Genomic DNA, 25,938 nt, shown 5'->3' with positions numbered 1-25,938 from the left:
GAATCTGTTTCAGATTTCTGTATCTGATGTTACAGCACACACTTTGTTTCCTGTAAAGCACTTCTAATCCTAGGGTGCAAAGGAGAAATCCAATTGCATGTGAGCATTTATCTTGAGCATACCTCGTGATGAAAAGCGGCATTCAGGGTTTCCCCAGGCACTCAGGGAAAAGCGCAACTCCCTATGAAATCATACACATATGACTTCCCGCTTCTCCCTCAAAACAGCTTTTTTTATTAAAAATAGCACAACAGATGTTCCCATTTCCAGTATTGACCTAGGGCCCAAAGTCATGGTCATTTGGCAAATACCACGAAAGTGACCATAGATGTGACTGCAGCACTGAATAAAATGTTCATCTTGTACATGACACCTATGTCCAATCGTTCAAAAAAACACATACATACTACACTTTGTTGAAACACGAAACCTCAGCAGAACTATTTTGGTTTTGAAAATTAATCACATATCCGTATAATGCTTCCATACCGAGACTTAAGTTTGTCCAAAAAACTGCCCTGAATGAAGCCCTTACCTAATTCTCCGTATCTTCAGATATGTACATCTTCAGACCAAATATTTTTGAAGGCTAAACCTTATCCACTCTTAAGTTCTAAAAAGATCTAAGTACGCTTTGTACTTGATTTAGCAAATTCTATAGATAAAATGAGGCACAAGGAAGAAGATAAACCAATCCAAGTAAGCAGAATACCCAATGTAATGCTTGATCCAACTTAAAAAATAATGTTTTATTCTTTTAATCCATAATACAATTATCTACCTTTTCTTCGTATAGTTGAAGACTGCACATATTATGATACGTATATGGATATACACTTATACATATAAAATCATATAGATAACTAAAAACACATGCAAAAATATACTTACTCGTATATTCATAGCCTACATAGGGAAATACAAAACTCAGACCTTTTTCTTCAATGTATTCCCTGTAAATTTATGCTGTTTTTCCAAATCAAGAAGACAAGAAAGGAAGGAACCGTCCCTTTACATAGCTTTGGTACCTGTCTGCTTTTTTTTCTCCACAAAAACCGAAGCATTTAATTTTATCCTACAGGCAGGGAAAGCTGCATGTCCTGGTAGCAAGATGGAGTTTTGGTATAAATTCTAGTTTTCATTATTATACAGTATTCAAACAAAAGAGACAACCCCCAAACCAACAACCCTGAATAACTTCAATGCCTTCTTGTCTTCCCCAAACTCATGGCAGATTCTTAACGCAACTGGTAGAAACATATTTCTTTTTTAGGAGGTACAGGAGGAAGACCATTAAAGCACTATTTGGCCTAATTTTTCTTGACACATTGTGAATTTCTTCAAAGGAAAAGAGAACGTGTTATCTAAATAAAGCATCTTTTTCCAAGTCAGTTTTGTCCTTTGCTCTCTGAAGACAAACTTTTCTTCACTCTTGCAAAGCGACAAAGGCTTTCTTTTGATATGAAGGAGACAACTGCCATACAATGTCATTTCCCTGATGCAGCTTGCAATGAGTAGTGGAGGGAAAAGATTTAAAATGCACAGTGGTGCAATGCTCCAAGGGAAAATTACAAAGGGAAAAAAGAGAAGAGAGGGACCATTCGGCAACAACTTTAAAAGATTTCAGTCACACAATCAAGCTTTTCTTATGTAAATACTGTATCTTAAACACCCCCACCCAATTTTTTAGATGAAAATTGCTATATTTCAACAAATGCAATTAACTGGAAAGTTACTTCTGTGCTGGATAAGCGAGACCCTTTCCATTTTTGGGTAAAGTTACTAATTCATCATCAGTTACTACTGAAGAGGAAGAAAGTGTGCAAGTGCATTTTTACACTTTAAAAAAGAAGTAATAGATTTTGAAAGGTTCTTTTATGGAGGAAGGCTGGGATTCTGGAAAAGTACAGGTAACTACAGGTTATCTATCTCTCTAATATCCTTCTTTTGCTTTGAAAATACATAGGAGATACACACCTTGCAGGTAAACTGAAATTGGTCCTGACCTACTAATATTTCAACACTCTGGCTTCCTATAGCATGTATATCTTCTACGCTATGGGGCAGTTCATTGTCTCAAATTGAGGTACAACCGATTTCATGTTACCCACTATGGACATCAATCTCAATTGTAGTTGATGAAAGCACACTGTTGTACAACAGCTTTAAATCAAAAAGCAGGAAACTACTTCCAGTTTAGATGGAGAGTGGAAATTAAATAAAAGGAATATACTAGCTTTGGCCAGGACAGCAAGAGAGCAACTGAAGTCTAAAAAAATGGCTTCTGTACCCAGAAAGACCTGAATGGCAGAACCTAATTCCGAAATTTCATCTGGCAAGGCAATCCTTTCATCCTCCCATGTAATGCCGCACTTGGAACTAACGCAGCTCTCCATCTCTGGAAAGAGCCCAGCAAGTGAAAAGACTCAGCACCATCCCTGGCAGGACTCTGTCCTTCCCTGGTCCCCTCTCAAAGCACTGGCCGCAGCATGCCCGAGCTCACTCAGTAACACTGAAAGCCGACATCCTGAAAGAGCAAATGTTGTTTTATCCTGAGATTGGGTGCAGTGCGCAGTACAGAGCTCCTCCGCATATTACTCTGCTCTATGATGGCTTGGAATGGAAAGTTTCTTTAGGGAGAAATAATCAGGTATTACTTCAGCCTTTAATTCTCACTCCACAGTGGGCCTCCTTTGAGTAAAGACTGCCGACTGTGACAAATTGTGCTGCATCAGTGCTGTAATATGAAGTGGAGTCCATTAAGAACTGAGCTGAGATCACCAAACTCATTTTGATTAACCTCCAGGTCACTAAACACTTATAAATATGTTACACAGCAGCTGCTAAACATATTTATATATGCTTAAGGTCACAGCATCATCTGTTGGTTGTTGGAGTTAAGTCAAAAATCTTATGTTTCCTTCTGTGCTGCTTTTAGTAAAGGCATATCCAACACACTATTTAAGAAGTAGTTATCTCAAAGCATACTACCAGACTCTCTCCTACATCTCCCAATTCCCTCTTCCATTTTTCTGTGAGGCTAAATAAAAAACAAGTCTCTTAAAAGCAGTCTGCTGAACATGTACTGACATCTAATGGCAAAAATTCAACTGACTGGCTATGAATTCTATAGCAGAACAAACCTAGTCAGTATATGATTTTACAATATTTACCACATAAATACAAATGGTTGGGTTGCTTAGGGATTATGCAAGTGATAATTAGGAATAATAGGAAGAAATTAAGAAAAGAAACAGTTATATTGAGTATAATGTAAAAATGTCTTCATGGTGAGATGCAGTTACCTTGCAAGAGAGTGAAGGAAACCTCAGTACTTGACACTTCTGCACATAGACAACACATTAGAAAATGTACTGGTCAGAGAAATCCTGCATTACATATGAACTAGATGACCTGCCAGGTATTTTCCAGCTCTAACTCCTCCAATACCATGATCCCAGATCACGTATTTTTCCCCATTTAGAAGAAAAAGCAGCTGGGCTAATACAAATTTAGGATTATGCTATCAATTTAACCACTACACTTAAGCCTACACATTTCTTCTTCCTGCTCTACTGCTACAAGTTGATCTCACAAGTATTCAGCAAATGGAAGAGATTAAAAATGGGAAGGGGGGGAATCTGCTCGCTTTCTGTGGTTTATTTACTCTGTTGACAATTCAGTAATTCACAGCCCTTGCGTAATGCCAGCGCCAGTTGTTACGCTCGAGGAAAGGGCTGCCACCCAGGGGGACCCAGACGGGCTGGGGGAATGTGCTGACAGAAACCTTATGAAAGTCAACAGGGACAAGTGCAAGGTCCTGCACCTGGGAAGGACGAGCCCCTGCAGCGGTGCCAGCTGGGGCTTGACTGGGGGCAGCAGCTCTGCTGAAAAACCCCATGGCATCTTGGCAGAGAGGGAGCTGAGCATGAGCCAGCAGAGCGCCGTGGCAGCAAAGAGGGCCAACAACATCCTGGGCTGTGTGACCAGGAGCAGAGCCAGCAGACGGCTCAGAGATCATCTCCTCTTTACTCGACACTCATTGGACTCCATCTAGAGTATCATGTGCCGTTTTGGATCCTCCAGTAAAGGAAAGACGATGATAAATTGGGGTGGGTTTACCAGAGGGCCCCTTAGATAGTCAGGGCTTGAGCACTCACCCTAGAGGGGCTGAAGGACAAGGGCTAGTTCAGCCTGGGGCAGAGGTAGCTTTTGAGAGGAACCTAACAGCAGTCCCCCAGCACCTGCAAGGTCAGCAAGAAGACGGAGCCAGGCTCTTCACAGCGGGGCACGGTGGAGGAATGAGAGACAACGGACGGGTTAAAACATGAGAAGTTCAGACTTGACGTAAAGAAATCCTTTTCCCAGTGAAAACAGTCAGGCATTAGATCTTGGTGGCCCAGGGAGGTTGTGCAGTCTCTGTTTTTGGAGGTTTTCAAGACCCAATTGGATAAAGCCCTGAGCTCTCAGCTGAGCCTGCTGAGGACGAGGTTGGACCAGAGATCTCTTGAGGTTCCCTCCAGCCTGAATGACTCTATGATCCTAGATTGTCAGATTTGTTGTGCTGTTGGTAGTCTGGTGTACTACTGGGTCCAAAATACAACTGGTCAAATTCAAAACATTCCCTTTTAAGAAGGTCCCATTCTGGTCTTTTGTTTTCCTTCATTTGCAATCTACCCAAAGCTTAATCTGCACGTAATCTCTTTTCTCTGCAAAACAAGTAGCGTCAGATCTAATTGTGTCTTCTGAGCTAACACAGAAGCCCATGTATTTAAAGAGAGGAGATGACATGCAAGATCTGGTCATCGTTAAAAAGCAGAACAAAGAAATTGTAAGAAAGAAGAGCACTGACAGTACAAAGAAGCAGACGAGTGATCATAGCTGCCAAGCAGTCTCTCTTATACTGAGATGTCTTCCTTTAATTGGACCTGAAATCACCAGTAGGTTAGAGTGTTGTCTCCGACTGCTACACAGAAGTCACTCTGCAGCCCTTGCACCTCCTCCGTGTTGCCATCTGATGAAAGGTTTTACGGTCATCTTCCTCAGATTTGAACAGACAACTAATTACAAAACTGAGTTCCAGAGGTAGGTGTGGTTTAGCCATGGACAATGACAAAAGAGGATTATGCTCCTCAGCAGGACAAGAAATGAAGACCCAACTTTTTCATATGGAAACATGTCAATGCTCAGGTTTTTGCAGTGTGCAGAGCGATCGAGTTCTGCGACTTTCTGTGGATTTTCTGGCATGCATCTGCCACTCTGCTCTCCTCTCGATCTAAACCTGTAACATTGAAGTAAAGCCTTTCATTCAGTCAGAAAAAATGATCCAGTTTCTGTTAACGAGCCCTGTGTCAGCCTGAGCACAGGCGTGACTGAGCACGGAAGCGTGCAGGGAACAGGAGGGGGGTTCAGAGGTGGAAAGTCTAGAAGGGCTGGAGGTGAGGAGCGATTGGCGCTGAAAAGATGGAAATGGAGGGAATAGTAGGTGGAAACGAACAATGAACAACAAGAGCTGGAAGCATCCTCACTAGGTGCCAAAGCGTTTTAGGGCCAGGAGGATGATGGGTGCTCTGGAGAAGGGAGATGAAATAGAGACAAAGGAGGGAGCAGGGAGGAACATACAAAGAGACGCTACTCCAAGGGTAAACACAGGGAAGGTCCCTGCAGCACGAACGTGGAACCTCACAGCCAGGTCTACCTGCAGGAAGAGAGGGATTTACAGGCGAGCTTCAATTCTGCAGCTCCTCTGCTCATGCACACCATGAAGCTGGGCCAGGCTCGAGGCAGCCATCCCAGCCGGGATAGGATCTGGGATGGTCATCCCAACAGCGTGGCACAGTGGGGTGATGCCAAAGGAGCAGTGCTGCAAGGATGGGAGCCAGGATGGGGCACGCAGCCCAGGTAGGAAAGAGCTGTCACTGAGTCACACCTCACACATCCTGGTGGCCCCAAGCTTGCATCAATTATTATTATTTAGGCGCATCTGCACTGTGCTTCCTGAGACTTCCCACAGCACTCAGGTAACGTAGGGATTTCTCCCACTTATCCTGCCCTAAGCACTGGACCTGAAAAATTATCCTGTTACTGTGACCTGGCCACCTGAGCAATTGGCTGGTGAAAAAAAAAAAAAAAAAAAAAGGCCCACAAGCTCATGGAAGTTTGCCATTTCTGCTCCAAATCTTTAACCTACATCAGTTTTGCAGCGAATGCACTGTAGCACCTCAGGGGAGTAATTTGTGTAAACATTTTAAAAGGAACATTTTTTTTTTTTAATGCTGACACACTGCTAAGGTGGCTACTTGATTACAAACTGTGAAAATGACTGCGTTAGGCTGTGCTCACAAATCACAGTGTACTGACCAAATTGCCCTGTGCTTATCTGTGCCAGGTCTGCAGCATGACAATATTTCCTCTCTCTTTTAAATGTCAGAGTATGATTTGGGGGGTTGTTATTTAAACACACTGACCTGCACAATAACCAGAAGTACTTTATTTAAATCTGTCTTGAGCTGGGACTAGCCTTAAGCGCTTATAATCTGTCATACTTTGACACCAAATGGGTTATTATAATGAGAGTAATTCAGGAGTGAGACCTGCGAATGCTTTCTCCCTGGAGAATTTACACATAAACATGTGCATGCAGATACATATGCTCTTTGTTACGGATTTTCCTTCTTGCTACATTGTGGGATTCCTTGGAGAAGTGAGACCGTTTCTGTCATCAGGGGATATGGGAGAACCGGAGGAGGGAGAAGAGAGCAAGAGAAAATAAACTCCAAGGTTGCTCACTTTGCTCTGATTGGAAGTTCATCAGTGCATCAGTGCTGCTAGCAAAGGTCAAGACACAGGAAATCTGAATATTAGCTTGGGCAGCTATAAAAATGCATGAAAGGCAGTTCTCGTGTAAATAAACAAATTTAACATCGCTATATCTGAAAGCTAAGGATCCCCCTCTCATTAGCTGCTACTATAGGTGTACTAACCTGGATTTACACTTCCACCTTCATTCAGCAGGGAAGCTCACCACTCGTAATAAAAAAGTTTTAAAAAAGCAACCATGAAAGATGGTGATGAGACAGGCATAAGGTCTGACACGAGATTTTTTTCCATTTTTCAGGTAAGAAGCAAAAAGAAAATGTTGTACTTGTGTAAGTGTGCATGTGTGAAAAGGGGAGGCCAAAGCTCTGAAATGCACTGACACTGACAAAACACTAGGAAACATAAACAAAAATGCATCCAGATTTGTACCGGGGTGCGTGCACGCGTGCCTGTGTGTATGTGTCTGCTGACAGGCACACAGAACCAACACCAAAGTCTTCTTCCCAAAGACTGGGCCTAAATGGCAATGCTAAAATTGGGGATAATTTTCTAGCATCATAATTATGTGACAGTGCACATCACCTTGTAATCCACTGTAATCTGACCGAGCAGACTGCCTGCTTTCTTCGTCTGGATGATCTAAAGATTATTGTGTAAGATACTTTTCGGAAAAGAAATGGAAAAGAAATAGGCTTTCTAAATATATTCTTTTTCTTCTGGTTAAGCAAATACTTGTGCCTTTAGCATCATCACCATCGCTTAGACTTCACTAAGAAACAATCAAGGAGGGAGAAGAAACTTAAAAACTAGTTTTTCCTACCAGGCTGATTCAACGCTCAGTCCCTCAGAAAAGCAGCCACAAAAACTCAGTGTTTGTTTACATGCTACTGTCATCACATTAACCGTTTTTCCAGTGAAAACATCTGCCCAACGGGCTATCTACTTGGTAGTCATTTAAAGCCGAATAAAACATAGGACTGTCACACCAAATCAAACACCAGAAGAGCAACGTAAGAGGCACGTGTAATTCATGAGTACTGATGCTAATAACAACACAACCACACAACTTTTGTACTGCTGAATGCACGCAGAGATCAGAATAAACCTCCCTACCCCATTTTACGGATAACAAAAACTGAGGAAGAGATCCAAGATTAATAATGGTCTAAAATACGGCCATAATAAAAACAAAGTAGTTGAATACAGTGAGAAAAGCATAGCATGAGCCTGCAGAAAAATAAATCCTTAACTTCATTTGATCCTAATGATATGAGGATGCATGACTGAAAAACATGAAGGAAGTTTAGTGAAATACTCCAGGGCAACTTCGTGGGGGTTTTTTGTTGGGTTTTTTTTTTTGGCTTTTTTTGGTTTGGGTTTTTTGGGCGTTTTTCGTTTGTTTGCTTTGTCGGTTGCAGCTATTTAATGTTTTTTTTCTAAAGCTCCTTTTGTGTTAAAGTTTTTTTTTGGTGTGAATTTCATGGTGACCACAGCATTTGCTCACCAGTCTTCAAACTCACAGGGATTCCCTGAAATGCCTTTACTGCCCAGCATTCAAGTGCAGCAAGGCCTCCGTATTTTAATTTATTTGTATAAGAAAAAACTAAAATTTTGTACCTGGTGCAACCCGTACTGGATAAATACAATATAATGTTGTGTGACAGAAACCATGGGACTACTGAAACGTGGGCCAAGTCAAATAGCTTGCAGTCCCATGGAAGCTCTGCTCTTTGTGACCCCTGCCCAGCTTCTTGACATCGTGGATTTAAACAGGAGCTCTAACGGCAGCTGCTTGCACACTGTCCCCATCAGACGTAATACTCGAGCACTACAAGGAGGTAGATTTCTTAGCCCAAGTGGAGTGTGTGATGGGTAAAAGAGGGCTGCTGTAATCTGTCCAGCGAGCAGGAGCATGCATGAACCGGGTTTGCAGCAGAACAAGAAATTTGCCCTGTATGGCATGATGCAGTCAACCTGAACCAGAATGCCAAGAAGGGCGATTGAGCCCGGTGTGACTCGATATCCAAATGGGAATGACTCATATGACTCTCTCACTATGTACCTTCTATTTTTGTGCATGTTTATAAATAGCTGTACTAAAAAGTCGTAAGGCCCTATGAACTCTCTCCCAGAATGATTACTTGAAAGTGGGTAAGAGTCTGTTCCCAGCACACGAACAGCCAGGAGGTCACCAATGCGTGGTGCTAAAAAGCTACAGGAAGCTTAAGGACACACTGTGTCTCTCACTAATTCAATTTCCTCCAGTGCGGCACCACCTCAGGAGAGGCTCGACCCCTGAGCTCCCTCTTCTTCCTCCTGGGGATGTGGACCTCCTGCTGCCTTCTCACCACGCTCTCACCATGTTCAGTCACGTCCTCGCACCGTTTCTGCGCACCGCTGCAGCTCCACGGAGCTCACTGTGCTGGTGACCAACTGAAAATCTAATAAAATCCTCATCGTTTCATGCCAGCTCTTCAGTGTGTCTTTTCATAGTAAAATGTCACCTGGCTGACAGCACGCTGAACGCAACTGTGCATGTGCAGCAGGCATGGCGAGGAAGTTCTCCACAGGAATTTCCCAACAGACACATTTTCACCTACCTATCTTTGCCCAATAGCCTGCAGCTTTTATATGTTTATCAATATTATTACTACCACTATTACCATCAGTCTCAGCACTTTGGCACTCCAGACAGTTTCACAAGAGCAATGTGGTGCATATGTCAGCATGGTTTCAGCTGGCTCTTTTCTTCATCTTTGGCTCAGAAGGTGCCTGAAACCTACTGTGACAACCGCAACAGGTATTTAATGTGTTAATGAAACTGCTGGCCATCATTAAAAAAATCTTATTGCTGTTATGTTACCATTTAATATGATTCTTACAAGGTTACTTGTATGTCCAGTTAGAACCGATGCTCCCATCTGAACTCCATCAATAAAGTAAAGGGCTCTTCCCACTCATATTTCCCCAGGTAGCATTGCTAAAAAAATTGTTTAATTTTCTCTCAACTATCACTATTGTAAAACAACCTAAAACCTTAAAACTGCTCTAAAACCTGAAATCCTCTTACCATTTTTTATGTCTCTCCCTTTCTGTCACAAAAATCTTACGCTGTTCAATCACAGTCTTGTACTTGTACAATGTATGTGCCAAATCACACAGAGCAGTCATGGAATTAGCTTTCTTCATGAGTCCCATTAAACAGATGGCTATTCTCCTGTTTTTTAGTTGTGGGTTGTTTTTTTTTTTTTTATTTTCTGCCTAGTGCTGTGATTTAAACTAGTAGATCATCTGGCTAATAGGCAAAAAGACAGACAGTGTGAAAATCCAGTTTCCTCATCTGAAAAATTTATTGACATCCAAGAAAGACTACTCAATCTAAAGTCCTCCCTTATTCTTTATTTTTGTACAATAACAAGTAGTGCATTCTTAATGCCCTAAAGATCACCTTTCCAGGTACCGAATTTCTATGTAACAACCAACTCCGAGGCAGAATGCCAATAAACTACAGAGTCCTACGTTGCCATTTTGTTTCAAAATAATTAGTACTTCTATAGAGGGCAACAGCTCTCCTAAATAACCAAATCAAGACCAAAATAATCCTGACACAACAATAATCAAATTAGAAGTGTCTCTAAGATGAATGAAAATTCTCATTCATGACTCAGAAAATCACCCTGCCTTCCCAACACTCTCCTGCTTTCGCAGTTTAAGAATGGTTACTCTTGGAAGGAGGGAAGGAGTAGGACTCTTGAGGTCTGTGGTTAATCTCTAATGGCACGAACAGCATACAGCAGTCTACTTGATTGATGAGTAACCAAAAAAGAAAAAAATGCCTTCCCAAATCACTGGCTGCCTGCACGAGCTCTGCAGCATGGTGACATCCAGGGCTCCAAAATGATGGATTTACCTTTTAGTAAAACAAAATTCCAGATGAAAATATATTTCTCGCAGTCTCCCACAAGAAATGGCTTTGGTTACCTCAGCATGTAAAGTTTCTTCCAATCCTTACACGATTTTATCAGCAATTTTGAGCTGATCTACAAAATGCATCTCCATTTAAAAAAAAATAAATCATGAAAGTGTGATTTCCAGCTCTCCCTTTACTATAATCAATACATATAAGCTAACTTGTACTTCACCCCTCCTAATACATTGTAGAAAAAAGCCATATATGGTTCTGCTTTGAAAAGCAAAACATGAGGAAAGAAAGTGCCCTTTCAAGAAAAGAAAGAATAAAAAAATCAGCTTGATATAAATGACTACTTCTCACGAAGAGGGAAGAAGCATGGGTCCTTCTGCAGAAAAATATGTCAATAACCGTTAATGGCTCCCTTAGAAATTACAGTTACAGTAAGCATTAATATTTGGACTTTAACCCCTCAAATCACACAGAAACTTGGCATAGAGAGAAAATATTCCACCTGTTACTGAAATGCCGCCAGCCTCAGGTGGAGAAAGCACAGCAGCTACTTGGAGTTCACAGCCACGCTACCGAAATGTACTTTCAGAGATTGAAAGGTACTGCCTGGATATTCAACCAGCACTAACCGAAAGCAAAGCGGGGATCGTTTCAGGGTGATCCATCAGTATCCCTAAAGGATATCTGAAGCCTGGGAGTGTTGGGAGGAGCAGTGTAGAGGGGAAATGACCAGACACCTTGAGACTGGAGAATTGTGAATGGCCTGAATTGGAACAGGAGTAATTCCTTCCCAGTGACTGAACGTTAAATAAAAAACCCGGCAGCCAGAGCCTTTCTGCTAGGGGCTTATTTCAAAGGCAACAGATAGCGTACCCCGGCACTGGCTCCAATTATGGCTACCAGTCCTATCTTAGCCTAGTTTACTTTGGGGATTTCACAGTTGGCAGCCTTTCATCTAGAAGTAGCCTGGTTTGAATAAGCAAAGAAACTTGAATGAGTACTTAACCTTCCTGCACTCCACCGCACTTCCCAGCAGAGAACAGCAGCACCTCCAAGTTTAAGGGGAAAAGGGAAAACAATGGAAAATATATACCCTCTCCAGGGATTAAAGACGGTGAGTTTTACTGCAGCACTTCAAGTCTTCCTGCAACTGCAGCTTTTAAAATCACAATCAGAATTTTAAACCCAAGTTTCAAGATCAAAAGGGCCAGACTGGAAAATACCGCATAGAAATTGACGGGCTCTAGGATGTAAAACACCTAAAAGAGTTCTGGTTTTTATTTATATTATTATTCTTTTTAAAAAATTTATTCCCCATTTCCGTCCCGTTCTTTTTCCTTTTGACATTTTAATGCACCATGTCCATTACTATATTTCCTCACCAGTACCTTCTAGTCCATCAGCAGCGCTGCATTACCCTGCTGTTGGAGAAAATAATACGGAAAAAGTGCTTTGCTGGCACCAGCGACATGGAATATGAATTATACATACATAGCAGGAGAGAAATGCTGATGGAAGGTTTGTCTGCGCCTGTGTGCGCAAGCGCACGTGTACGTGTATAACACACAGGCTAAAAAGAAGACCTAGAGAATGCACATTTTAAACTAATTTACCCTAATTGTAACTGTTTCTCTGTACAACAGAAATTCTCTAATATCAGCGCAGCTTTTATAGATCAGTTTCAGGACTGAATGAAAACTTACCTAAATTCTTCTGACCTTACCACGATGAGACTGTAGTATCTAACCAGCTGCCAAGCAGTTTAGAACCAGAACCACATTCTAGAGTGCCTGAAAGTATGTCAAAGCAATGCAACACCACACATTACTATGGAGACTGAACACCATTTCTCAGGTGGCATGGGGAGCAGCAGACGATAATGTAAATATCCACCTCAATTTCGCAACCCAATGACCAGGATTTAAAATGGCCAGAGGTTGCAAATAGCTAAGCTGGATCCCAATTCCTCAGTTTAATAAAATACTACGTCTAAATTGTCTCCTCTAAAATCAATGACACTGAGTTCTAAATTCATTCAATTATAAAAAACATTGCTTTAATTTACAAAATTGCAACGTGCAATCCTGAGAATCATACTGAGGTACAGTACACTGAGGTCAAAGACGCTGGCCGCAAAGATAGGACTGCTCTTCATATAGGCACATCAAAATTCATTTTAAAGTAATTAGTTCAGGTATTGATAACTGTAGTTGCACCAGCAAGAGGCTCATTTTAGCATCCAGTTGGATGTGTATTTTACAGCCAGCTAGTCCTGAATTATGTCTTCCTAAAGCTGCACTGCTAACAGTATGTAAGCCAGCTATTTTGCAATTACGCTTTTACCTTTCCATATTCTACAGTCACACGTTCCACTGCTATGAAGACATGCTCAGAATGACACTCACTGCTAGTACAAGCGATGCTGAAAATGATGATGACAACCATCTACCTCCAGAAATGTCTGTTGACTTCAGGTGTCAACCTAATCATCCATTTCCAAAAGTGTGTACTGGGCACTTACTGCAGGAAACAAAAGCTCACAGACAGAGAACACATAGTCCTGAGAAGTTTGAAGTTGGGCATTTACAAACTGAGGAACTCAAAGCTGGCTGATACTAGAAGATACTGGTTAAATTTGCTGCCTTTCACATCAACAGGGAAAACACTATCTCATTTGCTTAAAATAGTTTGCTTTTACTGAAGGCTTATTGTGTTGCAGGTCTGTACACACACAAATACTTACCTATAGCTATAAATGCATGTAGCATTGTAAGAGCTACAGTGTGATAAAAAACTTTATTTTTTGTAGCCACCTGGTCCTCAGAGGCCTCCACTGGATTCTAATCTCCAGCAGCAGAACCAGCCTTTGAGGTCTCAGCCAACGCCAGCCTAAGTTATGAAAAGTCTTTCCTTGGAGTTCAGTGGATATATTATGTCTTCAACATACAGTCCTTACCACTCAATGGATGTGTTGAGACCAAGACAGGAAAACTCTGTTTTGCAGTTCCTTCACACTGTCTTTCTGAAAATAAGGGGAATTACTATACCGTGTATTCAGAAAGTTATTTAGCATTGCCAGCTGTAAACTGTTACCCAGGCCAAGCTTAAACATCCTGGGTAGCGTGAAGCCACAGACACTGCCAGTTCAATGAACAGGTCTTAAAAACACCTTTCTTTTCTTTAGCCTGACATGCTAGATATCATTTGCCTGCACGCGCAAGACAGATCAGCACATCGTATGAGATTTTAGTTACGGGGAAGCTATGATGTAGCTGTGGAAATGAATCTAAGCTTAACATAGAGCAGGCCTCAAGGTGAAGTCAAAGGCTAATTCAAATGGTGCAAACCTACTATCTTCCACAGCCACTGCTTTTATTTATATGATTTTATCTTCTCTAATTAAAAGGGTGGTGGTCTGCACCGAGGATGATACCTAGGTATAACTGACTGACACTCAGATCTTGATCATCCAACCCTGGTTAACGAACATTGATTTTCTGCCCCAGTGGAACTGATTTTATTCTGATGCGTCCCATTTAAATTCATTTTACACAGCTGCTTTGCGTGGCTTGGCAAGGCAGAAGCAAACCAGTCTTCTATGTCTAAATGCAACTCCTGAGCGGGTAACGGATAGATCCTGTGGATTAGCAGCTGAAGATAAATCTCTCTCCCCTATTGATACTTGGCTACTGATTCAACAAGTTGACCTTGAAGGGGACCACAACCAACTTGTACAGAAGTACTGCTGTGTAACAATGACTCTGACACAACCATTTCATTTTCTTCTTAACTCTACAGAGAGGGGTGTGTTTTACAGCAATAAAAATCCAACAGTTTTTGAACCCCCAGCTGAATCTTATAAACTCAAGACATTCAAAGAAAAAGGCTGGATACCATTCATGCACGTTGGCATATAACAGTGGATATCTTTCCAGTTAGACAAAATAGCATGGTGCAAGTGCTCTCCCATTTCATTCATTTTTACTTTTTGAACAGAACCACCAGTAAAATTGTGTGCTTATTTTTTCTTTTGCTTTGTACTTTTTCGTGTGCACATATATGAACGATGTTATTAAGGAAACAAAACAAACAAAAGCAGCTACAGAAAACAGGTAATTAAAACTTGTTAATAATCATGAAGGCAGCAGTAATTTGGGTATTATAGATTTCCTACGGAGGTAACAACTGAAATAACATGATGTCAGGGAAGTCCATGAAACTTGAATCTCAGGTGAGGCTGGACTTGGTTGTGAGGGAACAACAGGCTGGGAGCTAATGTAGATACTTTCTCCCGGTGCTGTCCGTAATTTATGATATGGTTACAGAAATCACAGTATGAAGGACTCTAGTGAGAAAACAGTAGCTGCATTTCAGGTGAATGTTTTGCACTGGATACTTAGTGCTCCTAAAAATTGTTCAAGAGACCAACTGAAAGTTCTCAAACACATGCACGCTCAACTACAATGTAATAAAACTTCCTTGAAATTCCCATTAAGAAACCCTGTCATCACTCCTGCAGTACACCACCTCACAGAAAGGGATCATACTTTGGGGGTTGCAACTCACTGCCGCGGCAGCAATGGCAGTACCACCACCAAGTCAAGAAGACGGGGTTGCACAGCACTGCTGCGAGAGAAGAACTCCCAACAATGAGGGGAGAGAGATGACGCCGGGGTCAGAGGGAGGAGGGATCTCATTCCTTCTCAGTGATGAGGTTCTTCATTTCCCTCTCAGGCACAAGGGAACAGAGCCGTGCCAAAAGCCATGCAGCTGTGTGAGCAAGTGACATGCAGAATTTCATCGTACTGTCACAGTGGCGTTAGTAAAAAGAAAACAAAAAACTAAAATCCCCTCTATGATGCAAGTATTTGTGTATCTTCCACGTGATTGTTATATTCCTTCAGCAGCCAGATGGCATGTTCATAAACATTAAAAAAAATTGCGAAGATGCCACAGCGAGTCCAGTTTACATTGCTAGCTACCCGTACAGGCCAGGCTGGTGCATCAAGGGAGCCTGAGCGTTGCCATAGCTGGGGTGAAGAAAACATGGGGCATCCACCAGCCCCAGACTGGCTGGGATAAGCAGGCGGCCTAATGTACGGTGGCCTAAAGCAGAACAAAAGAACAGCCTCTTTGGATTTGCTCTGTATCACAAATACGAATCGCTGTCAAGTACGTTCCTTCCATATGCAAGTACGGAGGACTTGCAGGAATAGCCAAAAGCCATTACACTCTCTCCCCTACAGTTGACTTGAAATCAAAGAGGAAAACAGTGTGCTTGCAACCCCCTGGCATCAGAGGGGTGTGACAAGTTTCGCTCAATTTGCAGTTCATAAATAGCCCTTTTGCCAGTATTTCCAATAGAGATTTGATGACTGCACAGCTCTTCCACAGGTGCTGGATCACTAGAATGGGCAATACGTGATGGAAAGGCTCTGAAATGGTGCAGTTTTGCCCAGGCAAAGCTAGAAACCAAAAGCAGTTTTACAAAACTGACTTGGGAGGGAGGGTGTGAGATAGGACTGGTAATCATTTAACCTAGCTTTTGATCAAACACCACACGCTATGCTTGAAGTGGAAGTTGAATCACAACCAAATATTTTCCGCTCAACGCGAAGTCTTTTCTTGCTGTAAAGACCAATAAATGTGATCTTTCATTCCATGATTATAAAGAAAGTGTTCCTGCAGCTGCAGCGATGGCCCATTTATTCCTTCGTGCCTGACCTATCAGCTTATAGCCTAAACCAGAGAGACAGAAGCAGACTTTTGTAAAACCTACTAGACATTTCTGTTAAAACAACCAACACAAGCAAGAGACTGTTGGTTCACAGATATCTGCTGGAGTACGGTCTGTTTTAAGGGAGTGCGGTTCTATTTTACTGAACAAGGACATGAAATACACTAAATTTGTTGTTACTGTTTTAAAAGTTTGCTATTGCTTATCACTAGGAAACCACCTGCCTTCCGAAGTCGCAAAACAAGAAAGCAACAGATGCGGGGACACATTAGCTATTTCTAGTTTTACATTGTGCCTTGGAATTAGAGCAACCCCAGTGTCCAGAAACACTGGTCTTGAATGATAAATACCCGTATGCGTATATGTGCATCTGTGTACGCATATGCATAAATAAATGCAAGATGCTTAATACACACACACATAAATACGCTTACCAGAAAGTGCAACCAGCTTTGTCTAATTCTCAAATGTAATGGAACTTCTCGTAACAGGAAGATAATAAATACACCAGGAGTTATTTGAGTCCAGGGAAATGTGGAAATTACTTCATCTGAAAAATTTCCCAGAAAATATGATTTCATTACAAGTATTCAGGCATCTTAAGAATAACCACGGACAGAAAACTGCCTTTGCCAAAATCCATGCACAAACGGCAACATGCAGTTATGCTGCCTGAAGGGAAGACAAGAAGACAGATGATGGCTACAACCTCTACAATCCTGTTCGCAGGTTCTCTCTTATGGATGTGTAAGTGTCAGTTATCAACTCCAGGTAACTACAGACTGCTTTTATGCCTCCCTTCTGCCTTTCCCCTCCAGCTGCTCCCCTCAGCTTGCCCTCCTCTTCCCCTCTGCATGCCTGCCTAGGAACAAGAACATCCCGCAGAAGAGAACCGCCATCAGCGCTGCTGCTTACAACGTGGGCAGTAAATGCCAGAGTTGATGGGCAGCTTCATAAGATTCCTTACTCTCTGGCAGGGGCAAGCTGCCAAGGACACGTTGGCCCTCTCTCTATTGGAGATAAAAACTATATATCCAGCTAATCAATTTTAAGTTGCAGAGGGCTTCTTTTTGACTCTTAACGTCACTGCAACCCTGTGGGTTTTCCTAAAGCCTACAGTGCCAAGAACCAAACTGGAAGTGGCTGTCATCTCCATTGTCACAGCTGCTTTTTGAGAGGATAATTGAAACACACAACAGCATGCTTTCCCCTTACGTTTAAGGAAAAGTATTCTTCCCACACATCATCTTCTCCCAGAGATAACTGCATAGATAGAACATGTATAAATGCCTATGCATACACTTATACAGTGCCATTCCTTCAGAAACAACAGAAGAACATTCCCACTTGTTTAAACTCCTTTCACCTGGAGGCATACCTGCTCTGAGCGGAGTTTGCAGCAGCCTGCATCACTGCAGCAGCCGCCTCCTGGGCCTTACGGTTCACAGTTGGCATGGGTGGGCCCATCCCGGGGCCTCCCTGCTGAGACATGCCAGGAGAATTGGGGGTCATACTGCTCATGTTTCCAGGAAATGGTCTGCTCTGCATCCCAGCTGATGGCATCCGTCCCAGGGGCATGGTACCGCAAGGCTGGCTTGGCCCCTGTCCATGCATCTGACTGTTGGCATTTATACCCATGCCAGGTCCTGGGCCACTGTAACTTGTGTTGGGCACGCCGCTGTACGTCGGTGGTCTGGAGTAGTTTCCTGAACAAAACGATAAAAAGCACAGAGAAAAACATTAAACTTCTGAGCAAATATTTCTATTTAGGAAGGCAACAGCTGCAGAACTTACAGATCTGAACTAATGCGAACCATGCTGGCGTCAAAATCAGAACAACTTTTTCACCATGAACAAACAAGCAGTGAAACAAGCTGCCCGAGGAGGTTATGCAGACTCCCTCCTTGGAGGTTTTCAAGACCCAGTTGGATAAGGCCACGAGTAACCGGCTCTGATCTTGTATCTGACCCCTATTTGAATAGTCAGCCAAGAACAACTCTTGAGCACCCTTCCAACCCGAACGATCCTATGAACCTGATTTTCACGTACCGTCAAACATTTTCTGCCTAATATATGTCATAGGATAACAGCAAATACACAAAAGCACAGCCTCCAGAGGGTTAACAACATAGCACACAGTACAGAATCGCCTTACGCAGTAAAGAGATACGTGGCATGTAAGAAACCCATTACATAAGCTCAAGGGAAAATCTTATTTTTGTAATTTCATGTTCTCATTCTTCATCTTTCTACAATTTCAGCAACAGGCTATTCTCACCAGCTTCTTGCTCCTAACCGTTCTGCCCATTTGTGTCAGAGACGCTTTGGCATGGATCCGTGAGATTGGGTGCCTGGCCCCGAGAAACACTCCCGCTCCCTCCTGCCCTACCCTGCCTTCCTGGTAAGTTCAAAATTTGGCAATGCCAGAAGGGTTGATGTCTTACGGCGCACCTCCTCTGGGAAAACTAGTATTACTAGAGTAATCAGCAATAGTAGAATTATAAACAGGTGCCTTATGAAGGATGGCATGAAAACCTGGCTGACCCCTATCTACATTATCACTGGAGCAAACTGCTCCGCTTGCAGCCGTTTAACTCATTTGAGTGCTGATTTTCCTATCATGTTAAAAGCTCAAGAAAAAGCGAGTGCACAGCATTCAGTGTTAGAGAAACAAATCCAAGCAGCATGAGAAAGAGAGAAAAAAAGGTAAAGATATGATAGAAAAGTATTTTAGGAAACGGATCACATTACACTACTTCAGTCATCAGTTTTGACTTGTCTTTATTTCCATCTCATCCAGATTAGTGGAAACACGACCCATTCCCTCCCTGTGGGATGCCGCAGAGCGGAGCTTCCTGACTACTCTCAGATATTCCCACGCTCGTTCAAAGGCAGCAGCCCTTGGACTCTTCCTCTGAACGTGGAGATCAGCCACGTCTCTCCTCAGGCCTCAGCTACCAGGCAGAGGAGTCAGTGGCATGCAACTCCTGTTTATACTTAAAATAAATATATTCATCCATCATTTGAATGCACACATAATTAATTCATACGCTCCTGCTGCTGTGCTTTGGCTAATCCTCTCCTCCTCCCCACTCAGTAACTGACTCACTCTGCTACAAGTTCTCCTCAGCAAGAACGCGTGAGACCTACGCTTCCCAAGGAAACGGAGAAACAATTCTCTTCTGTTTCAGAAATCAAGTTTCTGCCTGGGGATCTTCACAGAAGGATCCCCAATATGTGGTTCAACAGAGATGAAAGGGTCCAGACTCAGCTTTACGCTGACTTCAGACTGCCCTGTCACTTCTCCTTTTCCTCCCCTAGCCTTGGCCGATGGCAGCTGACCATTTTTCTGCTCAGCGAGCCATCGCCCCTAGCCAGACTTCTGGTTGCCGAGACCTGCTAAAGCCACACTTCTGATCCAACATATGTGACCACAAACTGGGTTCACTAGTTTCACACTGCTCTGCTTGGTGTTAAAGGTGTTAACACACAACTTGGATGTTGCTCTGGTTTTCCAGTTGCTTTGTGCAAGAAAAATGTAACACAGCAAGACGGTGTATATGTGCACTCAAAGATTACACACAGCCAGTTAACACGTTTTATGTACGTGCTATTAGTAGCACTGCTTCCCAAAGTGAAGCAAATTCCCTCCCCAGACTAGCAGACACAATATCCATAATCACTGGGAGCTACTGTCAGTCCCATTTACATAAAGCCAATTTGTTTTGTCAGCTAGGGTCTATGAAGTACGGTTCAGCAGCATGCTTGGAGGAGCAAGCACCGATACTACATACTATTGCTGTTTTGATGCTATTTTGAATTGCGACAAAAAATCTCTTCTTTCATGTTTTGGTTTCTCCAGTGTAAGCACAACACAGAAAAAAACAGAGGAATCTTCTCCATAAAAATATGTGGCTCAGTTAAAATAGCTCCTAACCATTCATCTCCAGGGATACATGTCCAAGAGCACAGGGAAGTGGTATCTTTTCAGTAAGGAAAACAAGTTTCAGTGTTTTTTCCATGTTTTTTTTTCCCTAAGCATTTCCTCAATACTTCAAGTACTAGCTATTCTTATACCTTTCCCAGACTGGAAAAAAAAAAGGCAAAATAAAAGCCAAACAAAATACAAGAGGAATTGCCAGGAATGAAGAGTGCAATCTTATTTCCATGTTTCTCTAATAGATTAGTAATTTGTTGGCAGTGGCTTTGACAGAAAACAGATGGATGCAGCATTAAACACAATGAATGCAGCAGATGCTAGGCCAGCCCACATCAGCTGGACGTGTCAGGCAGCCAAGTCCAAGAGCCCACACTTTTCAAGTGGGTACAAGCCTGGCAACAGCGGCTGTACAATACTACTGAACAACTCCTCCCCTCCATATCCGAGGAATTTTTAATTCCAACTCCCCATCGGCAGAATAGAAGTGCACCCAGAGAGACAACACCTCAAGTGCACCAGAAAAACCAAAGCAGTAACTGGAATTGGGAAGAGGAAAAAAAATAATAAAGTATAATGAAGACGAAATATAAAAAAGCCTACTAACAACCTGCCAAAGACAGATGTTCATACTTACTGCTGAAACTCTGGTACACTTTGTCCAGGTTTGCCAAACAAAGTGCTCTGATACCTTGCCATTTCTGGGCAAGCTGAAAAGAGGGAAATTTGACAACTACCTGTTAGTTTTGCTCTCTGCTTTAGAGACAGAGGTCAGATTCACAGTATTAAAAATAGTATCTGAAAATAATTGTAGAACTTTTTACATGTGCACTTAACCATCAAGTTTTTCTTGTACAGACGATGGAAAGCTATTGTTCTGAATTCTTCTGAAACTATTTTACCTAGGGGACTTGAGTAGATACAGTTGATATTTAAGTCTTAACTCCACAGGCTGCTGCATATGTGGGTCTGGATTCAGAGGTCCAGACTCTTGAGATACTTAGGTCATCTCATCCTTAAGATGCTACCACTTTAATTAAAATCTAGGATTAAAATCAGTGGGAGCTAGATAGCAAAGTGCTTTTGTGAAATGAGCCCAACATTAAAGGTTACAAAGCACAAATACTCAATTCGTATTACTTTACCACAAACAAAAGAGGGTTTAACTTACTGTGAAGTTCTGGGGTGTAGTTCAAACATATTCAGTAGTGGTTTCTCTCTTTGTTATACCCAAACAGAACAGTTTTACTGCTGAATTGAGTAAGAAAAGTTAGGGAGAGGGGATGCATTTCTGATATGTTTTACTAAACCACAGGAAGTTTTTCTCTGCCTGTCTTAAAAGACCCAACTGACGACAGCATCTGACTGCTCTCCAGAGTGCATTTAAGGGACATTGTGCTGTGGCAGCAGTTTGATGCTCGGGTCATAGACCAGAGCTTCATTAGCCCCCGAGCTAGATGCTGTCCAAACACAAACCAGAGAGACTGTTTCTTTCAGTACAACTTCCATTCTCTCTCTGCTTTTTTTATTCTTGGGGACAGGAAAATGCTGGGTTTTAATACAAAATTAAAACTAATGTTCTGTACTGCGTGCTCCTGTGTTGTATCACAGACACACAGAAGTGTGGAGCCAAAGCCATTTTTTATTTTTGTAGGAAATGGTTTCACAGGATTGGACTAGGTCCCCAGTACAGAACTGCTTCCTGGGAAAATACATTTTACTCTTATTATAGACCTAAGTGTCATGTAAACACATGAAAACGAAATAAATCAACCATATGCATTAAATGGATCATTCTGCTCTCATGAACTGGGGGCTAATTTCTCCAACCCAAACTTACTGGTGTAGTCTTTACTATGGTAAGCAATTCCACTGCAGAGAAAAGACACTAGCCTTGAGCAATGGTTTTCAGGACAGCACATAGTGAAATCCAGCATTCAAACGAAAAGCTTAGTGTCACAGAATGCTTTGACGCATACATAAAAATACAAGTAGCCCTGTCAAACTCAGCCTATGCTTAACAATATTCTGGAGGAAGGCCTATGTGAACAAAACACAGAAAGCAAATAAAATCCTTGAGAATTATTTTAGTTTGATAATTTAAGAACTGGGTTGCAACACAGGTAATTTTTAATGTATTTGTTATTTTGGCAATAAAAGGCAAATGGGGCCACATTATTATATATTCATCACTGCTGGTATATAAGTGTGCTTTGTAAGAGGGTATGTTAAGACTTGCAATTCCAGATTACTTTCATTAAAAATGAAAAATGCTATTAAAAACTTAAATCCAGGTAAATACATGACTTTGAAGTATCACCATCTTCATCCACGGATTTTATTAATGGTCACATTAGCCTGGTGAAAACGTAGTATTCTTCTGCCCTGTTTGTCACCTGTAGGGCTGAAAGTCTGCAGGGCCCTAATTTTATGATGACCAGTGCACGGGATCACCGGTACTCTCCAAGAGCTGGCAGAAGAACACGCTTTTCATCCATCACACTATTCACCAGACCCTTCTGAAACGGCCTGTTAATGACAATGATGCTCATTTTCTTCCTGCCCCTCAAGTTCACTTTTTAATAGCCGTTTCTTCCTGACCGCGACCCATAAAATCATTACATAGGCACTTTCATCTACAGAGGGAGGAAAAGAACTGCTGAACTCAAGCAAAAAAGAAAGTAGTATTCGGCGTGTTACTTAAATGCATTGATTTAGTACAAAAACCTTTCCATTCAATCAGTGTGGATGGCTAATGTTTTACTGCACTTGACACCCACTATTCCCATGGTTCGGAATCTCAGCAGCAGCAGTACAGCTGGAAGTCAGGATAGCACATCATAAATCCACTGGATTTTTACCAGTTAAGCTAGTTGCTCACTGTGCAGATAAAAATAAGCACTTGGACAGAATTTTATGGCCGCGAAATGCTTTCCAAATAAAAGGAAAGCACCAGTCAACTGGAGTTAGGTAATTAATCTTCACACATGGCTATAAGGCATTACTAGCCCCATTTTACAGTTAAGGAAAGCGAAGCAGAGAAATGAATCTACTTGCCTAAGTTGAAAGATGGTGTAAAAGGCAGAGCCAAAATTAGAAACTGGGAAATCTTGGCATGTAGCCCTGTGCTCAGAACACTACAACAAATGTGACCCAGAGATGAAACAGAAAGGAACATTGCGCAGGGCAGAAAGGCTCCCTGCAAACAAACATCAGAACTAGTTCTCAGAAACTACAGAGACTAAAATAACCATCCTTGCTAGCATGGGCAAGCCACCGAGCCCGCCCTTACAGAATTTCCCATCACTGTCTCCGGTTCTTTTTGAGGATATTAAGTAAGAAAGCAATAGTAGGAAGTGCTGAAATAGAAAAGCTTCTTTATGCATCTCTAAAGAAAATACTGCCCCTTATATATTCTGTGGCTTGACTTCAACTTCATTAAACCCCTAAACAGATGCATACTTTATAAAGGTTATCCATTAAAGGCAAAACAATAGACAAGTTCAAGGTTGTCCAGGGGCAGAAATTGTGTATTCTATTTTTGTTTTAGTCCTCCAACAATTCTGTCAAACAAGCAAAATAAAAGGAACTGTCTCTCTCAGTCTGAAGGGTTAGTTAAGATTCACAAACCGTATGCATTAGAGCTCAATATTATATTCCCACAGTAGCCGCTGTATTATTATGCTCGTTAGAAGACTTTAACCCTCACAGTCACTACACAATTTAAGACTGGCCTTGAGATTCCATCTAAGAAAAGAAGACCTATTTTGGAATCGGTGTTGAGACCCTTATTCCACGCTTGGTCAAACGTGGCCTTGTTGCAGAGATGACATACCTGGGCCCCTAAACATTGGCCCTGGCAATGCAACAGATTCATCATTTCCTTGCCTAATTTAAGGTCACTATTTTTATACAGAGAAAGGTGCTAATAACAGAAGCAGCTTCTTCCACAAGGTGCAGCTGCACCTCTGAATGACAGTTTTGTTTGGTTTATTTTTTGGGGGGAGGGTGTTTTGTGTGAGGTTTTTTTTTTTTTTGGTTTTTTTTTGTGTTTTTAAGAAATCACATACCTACCTACATACACAATATATATTTTTTTTTAAAAAAAATAATATATAAAAATTATCATATGTATTACCAGCAAGCATTTTACCTTGTGGTGCATACTGGCTCATCTGAGGCCCATAAGTACCACTTGAATTACTCTGCTGAAAGCTACTGATTCCAGGATGCACCTGGCCTCCAGGTGAGGGGTGTGGTGACATGGAAGGTCCAGTTTGCTGAGGTCCATACTGTGACATTTGAGGGTTCCTCTGTATGCCTGCCATAAAACCTAAAGGGAAAAAAGCGCCAAAGCAAAAATTAATATTCAGGTAACTGTTCTTTATTTAAGAAATCTTTGACATTTAAAAAAGCCAACCCTCTTTAGTTAATCTTTAGGTAAAAAAATTAAAGGCAATTATCTGCATTACCTAATAAGTAGTAGGGAATTTGCCTCATGACTTATGGTGTGAGTATCATAACTTCTAAAATTATATGTTGCCACCAAAATGTGTAACTTCAGCATATAGAAATCCACTGTAAATACTCCTATTGCACACCAGCTCTCAGGAGCTAAAATTTCCCTTTATGTGAATACTAATCATACCAGCCAGAAAAAAAGTCGTTTTGGTGTGTATTTGTGCTCTAGGTCCTTCTTCTGGTCTGTTCCCAGCACACCTGTATTGGACTCTCTCCTTTTTCCCTTTCGTAAATGTATTAATGAATCCCAATTTAATTTAAGGTTCAAAAGCTACAGCAAAAGACCTAGTGAAATGCTGTAAAATCTAGAAGCTTCATATAAAGGAACAGACCTAAGCCTATGAAATGAAGAAGAGGGTTTTGTGGTGTTTTTTTTTAAGTTTCCATGACGAACCAGGAAAAATCCTGCAATCCCTGCCCATGAAATGTCTATGCAGGGACCTGAAAGGTTTTAGTGCTGCTTTCAATGCTGAGGAGGACGTGCTGAGGAGTCAGCGAGGTCTGATTTCTGGAGGAAATTCACTTTCTTTTCTCTTCTGCTTGCATATTAAATTTCACCTTCCTGTTTCTCTAGAGGCAAAACATGACCATACCGAAGGAGACAGCGTCTGCTCTGCTGCTGCCGGCGCCCCGTGAGGCTGATGGGGGCTCACCTGTGGCTGGCAAGGTGGGGGACATGTCCCACTGCTGCCCGGTGAGACAAAGAGCAGGAGAAAGCTTGCACTGCGGCTCGTCGTGCAACCAGGGCAGGTGCCTGCGCTTTTAGGCCACAGAGAGCTGAAGTGTTACTTATGAAAGGTGCCCGTTTCCTCTCCCCTCCATTAATTTTAGTGGCGTGCGTGTGGGGAGGTGTGAGGTTGACAGCCAAGAGATACCTCACCTGGCAGCATTAGGGACACCTTTCCTTACATGAGGGAGGGAACAGAAGAAAGGTAAGGTAAGGTATGGTAAGGTACGGTAAGGTTATCCCCTGACAGTGAGTGGACAACTGGAAGCTGCTGA

General features: G+C 42.0%; 1 protein-coding gene across 6 annotated transcripts in view; it reads right to left on the bottom strand.

The window, feature by feature from the left end:
* ARID1B (AT-rich interaction domain 1B) overlaps window positions 1–25,938 on the bottom strand; it is a 339,818-nt gene that overhangs the window by 48,878 nt on the left and 265,002 nt on the right. For all 6 annotated transcript variants that reach the window (XM_054196537.1, XM_054196539.1, XM_054196541.1 and 3 more), the window contains 2 exons: window positions 24,569–24,748; window positions 17,857–18,184 (listed from right to left, as the gene is read on the bottom strand). In XM_054196537.1, the coding sequence (XP_054052512.1) occupies window positions 17,857–18,184; window positions 24,569–24,748 (508 nt within the window). The remainder of the gene's footprint in view (window positions 1–17,856; window positions 18,185–24,568; window positions 24,749–25,938) is intronic.

The sequence above is a fragment of the Rissa tridactyla genome, chromosome 3 (genome assembly GCF_028500815.1).
Source record: "Rissa tridactyla isolate bRisTri1 chromosome 3, bRisTri1.patW.cur.20221130, whole genome shotgun sequence".
Taxonomy (NCBI): domain Eukaryota; kingdom Metazoa; phylum Chordata; class Aves; order Charadriiformes; family Laridae; genus Rissa; species Rissa tridactyla.
The sequence above is the reverse complement of the archived record's forward strand: the minus strand, read 5'-3'. Positions and strand labels throughout refer to the sequence as shown.